This window comes from Sesamum indicum, linkage group LG7 (assembly GCF_000512975.1).
Source record: "Sesamum indicum cultivar Zhongzhi No. 13 linkage group LG7, S_indicum_v1.0, whole genome shotgun sequence".
NCBI classification, from domain to species: domain Eukaryota; kingdom Viridiplantae; phylum Streptophyta; class Magnoliopsida; order Lamiales; family Pedaliaceae; genus Sesamum; species Sesamum indicum.
The window spans coordinates 7,286,239-7,297,804 of record NC_026151.1 but is presented as its reverse complement, the minus strand read 5'-3'; the positions used below and the strand labels follow the sequence as shown (position 1 = coordinate 7,297,804).

The 11,566-nt window shown below is 34.0% G+C and overlaps 1 protein-coding gene across 2 annotated transcripts in view; it reads left to right on the top strand.

The window, feature by feature from the left end:
• The window catches only part of LOC105166489 (solute carrier family 35 member F1), a 12,481-nt gene extending 1,636 nt beyond the window's left edge, over nucleotides 1-10,845 (top strand). Inside the window, exons 1-11 of one of the 2 annotated variants that reach the window (XM_011085864.2) lie at nucleotides 2,286-2,875; nucleotides 3,199-3,293; nucleotides 4,183-4,240; nucleotides 5,315-5,509; nucleotides 6,095-6,171; nucleotides 7,441-7,523; nucleotides 7,664-7,715; nucleotides 9,161-9,229; nucleotides 9,787-9,873; nucleotides 10,012-10,073; nucleotides 10,506-10,845. In XM_011085864.2, the coding sequence (XP_011084166.1) occupies nucleotides 2,758-2,875; nucleotides 3,199-3,293; nucleotides 4,183-4,240; nucleotides 5,315-5,509; nucleotides 6,095-6,171; nucleotides 7,441-7,523; nucleotides 7,664-7,715; nucleotides 9,161-9,229; nucleotides 9,787-9,873; nucleotides 10,012-10,073; nucleotides 10,506-10,629 (1,020 nt within the window). In that variant the 5' untranslated portion in view covers nucleotides 2,286-2,757 and the 3' untranslated portion in view covers nucleotides 10,630-10,845. Of the gene's footprint in view, nucleotides 1-2,285; nucleotides 2,876-3,198; nucleotides 3,294-4,182; nucleotides 4,241-5,314; nucleotides 5,510-6,094; nucleotides 6,172-7,440; nucleotides 7,524-7,663; nucleotides 7,716-9,160; nucleotides 9,230-9,786; nucleotides 9,874-10,011; nucleotides 10,074-10,505 lie in introns of those variants that run through there. The other variant, XM_011085865.2, reaches the window with a different exon arrangement.

Sequence of the window (11,566 nt, the reverse complement as noted above, 5' to 3'; positions counted from 1 at the left end):
ATGTGTGGGGTGCTGTAGAAATAAGGGAATATATAGGTTAGTGAGGTTTAAATAAATTATCTCGTTTGACCTACATTGCCTCCTATTTATAGAAAGCGAACGATATAATTTCGGAATTGTTTGAGCATGATGTTTACATTTTCGAATTCTAGAGAAGGTCTAATTTAATGGGATTAGGTTGGTGCAACTATATACCATACCATTCACGCTTGTAGGAAACGAACATGTCAAGTCAGTACAAAAATCACCTGATTTGTTGCAGTTTTGTTACATGTTAGGGGTCAACCAAACTATATCTCGAGTTTCTAGCACGTGTAGTTACTCCCTACTGACATGTCTTCAAATTGATATATCGTCTGATGTAGAAAGCGTCGTCGATGTGTTAGTCGAGGTGATTGGACCACCAACGGGCTACAAGTGAACTTGGACCGGTCATAGTATTACTAGCAGGGCCAAATGGAGTACTTGTTCTTTGATCCCTGTGCACCTTGATCGATTAGTCTAGTCTTAATTGATTTTACACCCTTTTATTAATTGAGCTGAATAACTCCCACTAATTTAAAAAAAAAATTATGAAAAAAGAAATACATATTGTCAATTAAAATTAGTATTATGAGACGTTCTATATGTTAAAAACATTAAGACAGAATAAACGGTGGAGATAATAAACAAAAAGTTAGTATACAAGTTTACGTGAGACAGTGTGTGAGTGTGAGTGAAAAAGTAGTTGGCTGTCTTTTTCTAAAAGTCTATAAATCCCATAGCTTTCCGTCACTTCAAATATCTATAAATCGTGATGCAAAGTGCGAAGTGAAAGCTTTTCCGGAAACGTAAAGCAGCTTTGATGTGCCTTTTCTGCCTCACCACCTACACAACTAAAACCCTTTCTTCTCCCTATTCCTTATTCCCATTTCTATTCTTAGCAAAAGCTTCCAATGATCAAAATAAGAATCCCAGGGGTTACAACCACCTCTCGTGAAGTTTGGCAAGTAATTAATATTTTTTTATTTTAAAAAATTATTTAATAATTAATTTAATTCATTTATTTTTATTTAGGTTTTTTTTTTGTTTGTACTTATCTCTTAGAATTTTATAATTTTTTTTGTGGGCTATGTGGATAATTTTTTTTTTGGGAATTTTTCAAATGTTTCCATCCACCTCGTCTTTTTTCTTCTTTTACAATTTTTTATTTTTTTTAAAAAAATATGTAAAAGCAAAGTTGACAATTTCAGTCATTCATCCAAGAATTACATAATTTTTTTCAAACATCATTAGAATTATTTATAATTTTTCAAATAAAAAGGGGTATTCATATTTATGACAGTTGTCTAAAGTTCATGAGAAAAAGAAAAAGTGAAGTAGAGGTGACAAAGACAAAATAAATTACAATTATGAGTTTATTTATTTATTTTAACATATAGATATATTAATATGCATCTCAAAGTCTTAGGTATATAAGATTATATGCTTACGATTTTATCTTAGAGAAAACTTTAAAAGATATTGCTGTTTATAAAATGTGTCAAATAGATCGGTGAGAGAGAAATACGGATAGTGATTTTTTTTTTCAATTCTCTCCAAATTAGTCTTTTTTTATGAGTGATTTTCTCATTGTACCCTTATAAATTTTTTCTTTTTTTACAAAAATTATTTTATTCCCTCATTTTTTATTTTTAATTACAATTTTGTCCCTCCCATATAAATTTAAAAAAAATTATATATCCATTTTAATTTGGAGTATTTACAATGGACAATTATATAAATAATAACTTGATCAATAATATTTTGTTATTTATATTCTAATTTCAGAAAATTATTTGTTTAAATATTATTTTTGCTAAATTTTTTTATTTAAACATTCTCGTCTAACTTATTCCTTCTGGTGTTCTTTTATTTGAAAAATTCAAATTCATTAAAATCACAATAACTATATTTATATATCATTCATCGAATTATTATTTAAATAATTGTCCATTAATAAATTCTTTATTAAAAATTTATATTTTTCTAAATTTATGTGTGAGAGACTAAATTAAAAATAAAAAATAAAAAATGAGAGCCTAGAATAATTTATTTGTAAAAAAATAAAATTAATTTAAGATACATTAAAAAGATATAAATTATTTTTAACATTAAAATTAAATATTGATGACTAAAATAAAATTTTGTTTTATAATATTAATGATAATAAAGTTGAGAAAAAGACAAAGTTGCTGAATCCTGAGGCCTTACCTACCTTACCTGCTATTATTAGCAGAAAGAAGAAGAGAGAGAAAAGGAAAAGAGAGTTTAAAAAAGGGAAAAGAGAGAGAGAGAGAGAGAGAGAGAGGAACAAGAACAAGAACAAGTTGATTTTTTATTCTCAAAGATCCTGACTGACATACAAAGAGTCTCTTTAGGCATCTGGTATTGTGCTGCAGCCATTGGTTTCTCCACTCAAATTCTTCATAAGTTTCAGCACATCATGTAATACCGCTTCGTCTTCTACGGGTCTGAGGCAATTTTGATCACTTTGCTTCAGAACCTCAACTGTTTTTTTGTGTCTTTTAACATATGATTCTGTCAGGGGAATAGAGTGTAGCATAGTTTTCAACACTCTGCTTCTGTCAGACCAATAGTGTTGCTTCACTCTGTTTATGAGAATTTTTTTCTGGGGTTTTAGCTGGATTCTGGACCCGTTTAGCTAGTATTTCGTTTTCTTGATTTTTCACATACTTTTCGTCCCACAAGATCCATATCTATACGCATTGGGTAAAGATGGTGAATTGGGAGGAGTTTGGGACGAAGCATACGTTGGTGGGACTTGGGTTGGGCCAGTTTCTTTCGCTTCTAGTCACTTCAACCGGATTCTCATCTTCTGAACTCAGCAGAAAAGGTTCCTTTTTATGTCTGTTCTTTTTTGGTCAAGTTAATGTTCATAACCATATCGTTGTTCTTATCATCATGATGAAATTGTTTGTTTTCTTCTGAGGTTTCTTGGGTTTAACTTCTGGGCTTCAGTGTGTCATTGTTATTTAGAGTGCTCCTCGTTTTAGCATGTTTTCTAGATCTATCTTCATCTGCTGATTAAGTATTTGTTTCTGTAGTTACTTGGAGATCTTGAGTCTTTGTAGTTTAGTATATACAGATGAAGAAAAATAGGCCTTTTAAGTATGTTTGGTTTCTTACCTGATCCTCTCATTTGTCTCTTAATTATAGGAATTAATGCGCCAACTTCGCAATCTTTCTTGAATTATGTGTTTTTGGCATTGGTGTATGGAAGCATTATGCTCTACAGAAGGCAAGCCCTCAAGGTCGATCACTACCAGCATTAAGTGTTTCAATGCAGTTATACTTTGAATTTGAATTTCTCTTTCAGTTCCAAGCTCTTCTTTGATGCGTCTTCTAAATGACAGGGGTTTACTTCTTGCTCTGCATAATGTGACTGATTTTAAGGACTTGTAGAGCTATGTTTTCCTTCTTGGAAACTAAGCTAGATTAATATAATTTTTTGAGCTCAAGTGAATATAATGTGTGATTAGGATCAGGAGCAGCATGTGTTGCCTCTAAATTAGAAAGCTTAAAAGTTTATGAGTCCAAAATTTTGCCTTTTGAAATCAAGTAGCAAAGTGACATTTAATTACGTCCACTTAAACATCAGTTGGCTCTAATAACAAGTTCTAGATGAAATGCTTAGTAATAAATGGATGTCAGCGCGTGTGGAGGAAGAGAATATAAGGAAAATGAATTGCTAGTATGCATTTAAATGACTTTTAGGGAATATATGGTTACTGCCATTTTAGTCATTTTGACATGAAGCTTCGATATGGTAGTAAGGTGAGATGATTGAATTTGTATGCTGAGTTTAATACAACAAGCTCTTCGATGGACTGAGCAAAATTGAGAAATAAATCACAGTGGCCCCTGGAAAAGTATAAGTTACAGGAGAGACATTGCAGGTCTTTAAAGTGATTTTATGATGTTAAAATTATGTGTTTCTGTTATCTTATGCCAAATTTTAGGACAAGTTCCGTCAAGTTGAGCAAGTTCAATATGCTCGCTTGTCCTTATCTGTATATTTCCTTCCTTGTACTCTTGCATGTTATTATTACTAATAAAGTATTGCAGCAATCCAACAACTTATATTTTTATGAATTTCTCATGATTTTACATGTGCCTTAAATTCCTTTCTTCTGTAAGCAGGCAAAATGGTATTACTACATCTTGCTTGGATTGGTCGACGTGGAAGCCAATTTTCTCGGTAAGTCACTACCAATGCATCCTCTTGTAGTTGCCCAACATGTGGTTCAAGACTCGACTAAAGTAATTGCAGAACTATCTTATTTCTCAGGGTTTCAGCTGAAAACAAGAATATCTTATACATCCTTTTAATTGTTATAAATTTATATGCCTGCTTGTAATTTGAAACTGTTTGACAACCAATGAGGCACGGATGCCACCCCATTTTGCCAGTTGACGACCTGGGGTGTATGACTAGCTACCCAATGGAATGGATAAGTGTTTTATTATGCAATAGTGGGTCTTAAGAAACTTCTAGGTGATCATGTATGAAAGGTCAACATAGCTAATTCATCGTTTCCAATAAAGAGAATGATAAGAGATTACTACAAGACTGTTTTAGTTATCAAAATTACTCCTAGCATATAGAGTGATTTTATTTCTGGAAGCCAAAAAATGATATCTTATTTTCTTAGTTGTCCAGGAGGTGATTCTAGGGCACCTCTCTAAATGTCATCGGATTGTTGCTATTTTTTCATAAGATGTTTAGTTTTTTTTGGTATTTGATTTCATGAAGAGCAGTTTTGGCGGATTGTTCATGTACTTTTTATATGACCTCGTTCACTTGTGTAGAACTTAGCTTGAGAGACACTCTCTATCCAGTATTAAGAGTATTTTCAGTATGTTAAATTTCTGTAATAGTTATTTTGTGGCAGAATGCAATCGTCAAATAAACCATGATACTAGGACTAAATTTATTATTGGTCCATTACAGTGACATAATGAATCTTTAATTTTGTCAAAAGAGCACGTTATATAATGTGTGAGGCTGGGCTGGGATGAGTATGGATAAGTTGGTTGAATATACTAAACTTCTTTTGTTCAACATTTTTCTTCTCGAGTTGTTTTTTGGGACTACATGTTTTAAGTGAAGTTAAGGTGATAGAAACTAAATACTCCTACAAAAGAAAAGCTGGTATTTTTAAGTCTTGCCATGAGTACTTGCACAAGAATAACCTACATGCCTTTAACATGACAGTAAGTCTTGCCATGCGAACTTGCAGAAGAATAACCTACATTCCTTTTGACATGACAGTTGTGAAGGCATACCAGTATACATCAATCACAAGTGTCATGCTGCTTGACTGTTGGACAATACCATGCGTCCTATTTCTCACCTGGTTCTTTTTGAAGACAAGATACAGATTCCAAAAGTTGTTTGGTGTAGTGATATGTATTGCGGGTCTTGTGGTGGTTGTTTTTTCAGATGTACATTCTGGAGATAGAACAGGTAAGTACTATTATTCAGTGGATCAATAATTTTCTTTGATTTAATCCAACTTTGCCGAGCTGAAGTTGGATAATTGCACTACTCTCTTGTCCTCACCATCCAGTAATAGGAACAGTATAATCCATTCTTATTCAGTTATCCTGTCTCTGCTAGAGTTTCTTTTGCTATCACTATATGACAAATTATTAAATTGTTCATGGGAAAAATACTTAGATTGCATAGGCTGGTGGATCTCCATGAAATCCAAGTTGTCTTAGTTTGGAAGTATATGATTAGCCCTATCTCCTATTGAGTTTTGAGAGCTAGGAGATCTCTTTGTTTGATTGTGGAAAAATTGGTGCGATAGTTAAAGTAGAAAATCCTGTGACCCTGTAGCCCGCCTCCTTTTATTCTATCTATGTGGAAGGAAAAGAGGTTGTACTTTGTAAATTGTTTAACTAACCTTGGTCAGATTGATAGACGAATAGTCTTGATACCAAATGTAAACTTGATGGTATCCCTTCCAAATTTTCTTTGTGTTTATGTGCTTTATTCTCACTAACTTTGCTTTTCCTTATCAGTTTTTGATGTAATGTTGTTTTTTAGGCGGTAGCAATCCTGTTAAAGGTGATCTGCTTGTTATTGCTGGGGCCACACTTTATGGTGTTAGTAACGTCAGTGAGGTAGGTGGCTTCTGAATACCGTTTCTTGTTTGATGCTTTGACTCCTTGTATTTAAAATTGGTTTGTTTGCAGATGGAAGTGTTCTTCTTTCTCATATAAAGTAGGATTATCACACCAACACTCATTGAGATTAGGTATATTACAAAGGAATGCCTCAATAATAAAAATCACACTGGAGCTCATTTTTCACATTTGAGATTCTCATGAAGAGTATGAACCATGTCGGTTAATTTTGCAAAATTGAGGAAGTTCTTTGAAATATGCCCAAATCTCAAGAGTTTCCTATGTATTTATCCCCAAAAGTTATAATTTCACTCTCTTTCTTTGCACAATTCACACAGTGCTCTTTGCCTTGTTTCTCATTTTGATTCCAATAAGATCCCGGGCCTCGCACTTCTTCATGCATGCGCAATTTACTTCCTGTCCTCTTGCAATCTTGTTGGGCTTCATATGCTTGTTTATTTTGTCATTTCTTTCTTCCCATCTTCATTATTTTTTCTTCTATCCTAGGCTTTTTAACCTTTTGTCCAACTTTAATTTGCTCTTGAGCTCTCCCCCTTCCTTTATTTTGCTTTCAACTTCCTCAAAGCTTCCTCTGGAAACACCAATGCCTATTCAGTTGATTTCTTTAATTAATTTCTTAGTTTCTTTTTCATCATATGTCTACTAAAATGGAAAGACTGAAGATGAAAAGTTAACAAATAAATTTCATTGAGAACAATGAGGTATATATATATATATTCACACACACGTAAGGGATTGCTGTAGTAGTTACCTAGTATAGTAATAAGCAGAAAAAGAATATGAACCTTTACAAAATAAACAGAACATATGCAATTTTAACATCCCAAGGAATCTGGGTTTATGTCCAACTTTCTTGCTTAAGTATAATGGGTTCTGGAGAAGCAACAAAAAGGATCATGTTTTTGCTGCACATTGCTTGGGCCTTCATGTAGTTTTCTGTACAACAAAGAGGCTCCCTCTTAAGGCTTGTGTATTTTCGTTCACTATAAACTCAACGAAGCCATTTATCATACTTAGTTTGGGGTAGGAAGGCAATTTTGACCTCATTACAAATTTTCGTTTTATCTTAAATCTGACATAGATAAAGATGACTTTTCTAGTACACAAAGCCTGTTGTTGGCAAGCGATTGTTGAATCTGTGGTCTAATGCTTCTCAACTACCATAGATTCCTTTATAGTGAAACTTTGGTTTTTCCTTCACTTCTAAGATTGAGAGGTTATACGTTGTGTTCTTTTCCAATGCAGGAATATTTTGTTAAAAGTGCTGATAGGGTTGAGCTTATGGCATTCTTGGGCATTTTTGGTGCCATTATCAGCGCTTGCCAAATGTATCCTTTTCCTATGGTTTGCAGCTATTCATTCCATGGTCTTCGTCATGCTGATTTGAACACATATTGTTGCAATGGAATGTGGGCATTCCATTTTCTGATGTCTGTGATAAATATGACTTCTTTAACCATGTGTATAGAAGCATACTCGAACGTGATGAACTCAGATCTATTCACTGGACAGCTGGAGCGGTACCTCTCTCATTCTCTCTCCCTGTCCCTCTCCCCACTGAAATACTGCTCGAGTTGTTGCCTAGTATGAAGCTTGAGTGTTTGCATGAGATCTTTACTTGAATTTTATTGAAATTGAGGCCCATCAAGCACTAACAATGAGATTTTTGTATTATGTAATATTTCGCAGTGACATAGTTCTAATACTATCATAATCTAGTATTTATAATTTGAATTGTCTATTTATTGAAAGTTATAAGTTTTTGGATTTCATGAAAAAGATAATGAGTCACAACTTAGAAACGGAATAAGTAGAGTACGGTAAGCAAGCCAAGAGATCTCTATTACAAGGAAATTGAACCCAGAAATGGATGATCTGTTCTCCCAGAATCTTTTGTCCTTGGCTCAACAAAGAACACATGAGCTGAACTCATACCCGGTTCACCTAAACATTTTAACACAATTCTACCTCTATTGCTTCTCATTGCTGCAACTGCAAAATCTTTCCATCAAAGGCTTGGCCAACTAGTGGTTGATTAGTAGTTAAAGGTGGATATGCCAACATTCTTCCCACATTGAAAAGGAACAGAGTAGGGAAGAGTTGAGGCTGCTGAATAGAGATTTGGCTGTCGGACATAGAAAATCACATGTTTCTCGGCCTCTTGGCTAAGATCAAGTGCAGTTTCTGGTATGCCGGCCCTTGGTTACACAATATTAAATCTAGTCTTATAGGCTACAGAACAAAGAAAATCAGATTCTTGCATGTGGTCTTTGCCTGGCACACCCCATCAACTGACTCTAATATCTCATTTCTGCTCGTGGAGGAAGACTTTGTTCGAAGAATTGTAGGCATATCATACTTTGTTCTCCAGGTGGACGTTGTGCCAATGCTTCAAATAAATTGATCAGGACTTGCAATTTTTTTGTGCCCAATAAAACTGAAGAATGATAATTTTGTATACAGCTAAAATCCAGAAAGCTGGAATTTTACACCTCTAGTACCCTCCTGAAGCATATGTCACATAGGAAATATATAAGGGTATTGATTTTGGAAATGACTTCATGCTTGTGATGTTATCCCATTGAGAAAGCTACTTTTTATGGGAAAGCACATTTGGTGAAAAATTTGAGTTAGATTAAGCAAAGCATGAATTAATTCAATGAATAAAGCATTCAATAAAGAACTGATAACAGCAATAACAAAATTGATTTGTACAATTCTGTTGTTGTGTCTGGAACATTTATTGTCTCCAAGCATACCATAGAATTAGTAAACTGAAGAGTATGGATGAAATAAGCTCCTTCCATGCTCTACTTGACTTGGGAGGGCCTGTTGCTTCTGTCGAATAGACAATTTATTCTTTGCTCACTTCTTCTGTTAATAGCATGCAATCATTTACAAAATGCATTAGCAAGATTGAGTTTGCACTGTAACCCGAAATGATAACTCTGCTCATTTTCTACAGGCGCTTCCTTTCATCGGATTTTCTGTTGCCATGTTTCTGTTTTACTCCGGAGTTCCCATCTTATTGAAGGTACCATTACAACTAGATAACCAAATCCATATAAGTATGGAGGTCAATATTTCATGTCAAAGATGTGGATAATTAACCAGTCTCAGTACCGAAAATCTTATGAGCATATCCTTTTCAATATACTTTTACTTTTGTTTTCTTTCTATATATTCCTTCATTCTGTTAATTCTTACTCTTCAGAGAATCTATAATTGATGTTTGTAGTCCTATACCAATTAATGAACTACAAATCTTTGCATCATTGTTTGTTGAAGAAAAAACTGTTTCAGTTCCTTTGCCAGATATATACAGGCGAATGGCTAAAGTAACATTGCAACTTTAAGTTTGTTAATAATGACACGTTGATGTCAAAACCGCATGATATAGCCTGCCATCTTCAGGCAGCCCAGTTCGTACATATTTTGATTGCCCGAGATCACTGTTGGACAATTGGTTCATGTTTTTATTATATAGGTCCACTTTTGGTCCGCTATGTTTATTTCTTTGTTTCAATATGAGCTTTCAAGTTTTGTTTTATGGATCGACTTCTATGAATCTATTGTGACTTTCCCATGCAGATTAGTGGATCTACAATGCTAAATCTGTCATTGCTCACCTCAGATATGTGGGCTGTTCTGATCCGGATCTTCGCTTACCATGAAAAGGTCTGGAAGAATACCACACCCACAAAAAAAACTGAAAAGAAAGGAAGAAAAAAGATGTTGATTGAATTCTTATTTTTAATTAGAAATTTCATGTTCTCTGTTGTTCTAAGTGTCTAATGTGAAATCATAATTCTCCAGGTTGATTGGATGTACTTTGTAGCCTTTGCTGCTGTTGCTGTTGGGCTCATTGTATATTCAGGGTATGCAAAATTTTAGCACTTGTAGTTTCTTCTACACTTCACTATTCATCAGTTGGCGTGGGTTATAAGGATAGAATTCCACATAAAACTTTATCCTTCTGTGTAAGCCATAAATGTGCATTCGTCCGAACTCTAGAACCATGCATATGAAAAGTAATTCAAAAGAATTCCTGTCAGGCATTCGGCGTTTACTATCTAGTTTCACTTTGTGTCCATAGATGATAAGGATGTTTGCATCAGAAATAGTTCAATTTCATGTCGTTCTGCTAAGTGCTAACGCGGCAGCAGCAGCTATTGATTCATGAACCAAGTGACCTTGTCTATGTATTTAAACTACCTCTTAGTAATACTTCTTTGTAAAACCATTCATCCATATTTTCTCACTTGTTTAATCAGGACACTGATTGCTTAACCAATTGAACTGATTCACAGGGGCGATAAAACGGAGCAGAACACTGCTGAGGTTGCTGACGAGGAGGCGGGCACAGGTAACCGGGACGTTGCTTCCACCAGTGCTGCTCAGAAAGATGGCACAGAGACGGCAACTAAGAAATAAGAATTGTTGAAGAAATAGCATCAAGGGGACTATACACGCCAAGTTAGTTACTTAGACACAGATATAAGTGTACATGGTTATGTTGTTCTCATGAATCATTAATTTAGAGCAATACAGATACTACCAACTTACACCTATCAATGGGCGGACAATGTTCATATTCCAATTCACTATAATAGTTAATACTCAAACTTGATTCCGATATTTTTTCATCAATTCAGATTCAGACCGAAACTTATTTTTTCATTCAATTCAAATTCAGACCGAAACTTATTAAAACGCCGCCGATTGACATGCCTAACCAATACGCACGTACTATTTTAGTTTTTTTTTTTACTTTTACTATTTTCTTAGAATTTTTTTTTACATAAAGTTTTTCTTGTTAATATCTTTCAATTTGATGAGATACTATTAATTTTTTAGCCACTTGCTACGGGATTTTATGGTGTGAAAAGATGTGTCGAACTTATTTTGCCTCTATATACTAGGGATAATTACACTATTCTCTCTTGAAATTTAATAAAATTATATATAAGCTTCATATGATTTGAAAAATTACATCTAACACTCTTGAGATCTGTTTTTATATATTTTGTAGTATCAAGTGCAAAGTATCCACTCGTATTTTTGTTAAGTTTTAGAATTTATTTAAGTAATTGTCCTTAAAATAAATAACAATCATACCGGACACCTCCAGCATAGAAGGGGTTTTGCCTTAATCTTGGACTTTAAGGTTAGGCCATGATTACAAGGCCTATTGGGCTGGATTAAGCTCTTAATGCAGACATGTTAGCTGGTCTAGATGAACATCTGTCCGTCGCTACTATTTTTAATGGCCCGGTATGGGGTATATTATAAATATAATGTAAACTGCGATTAATATGAATCAATATGGTATAATGTAAAAAGTAATTAACATGACTAAATAAGTATAATT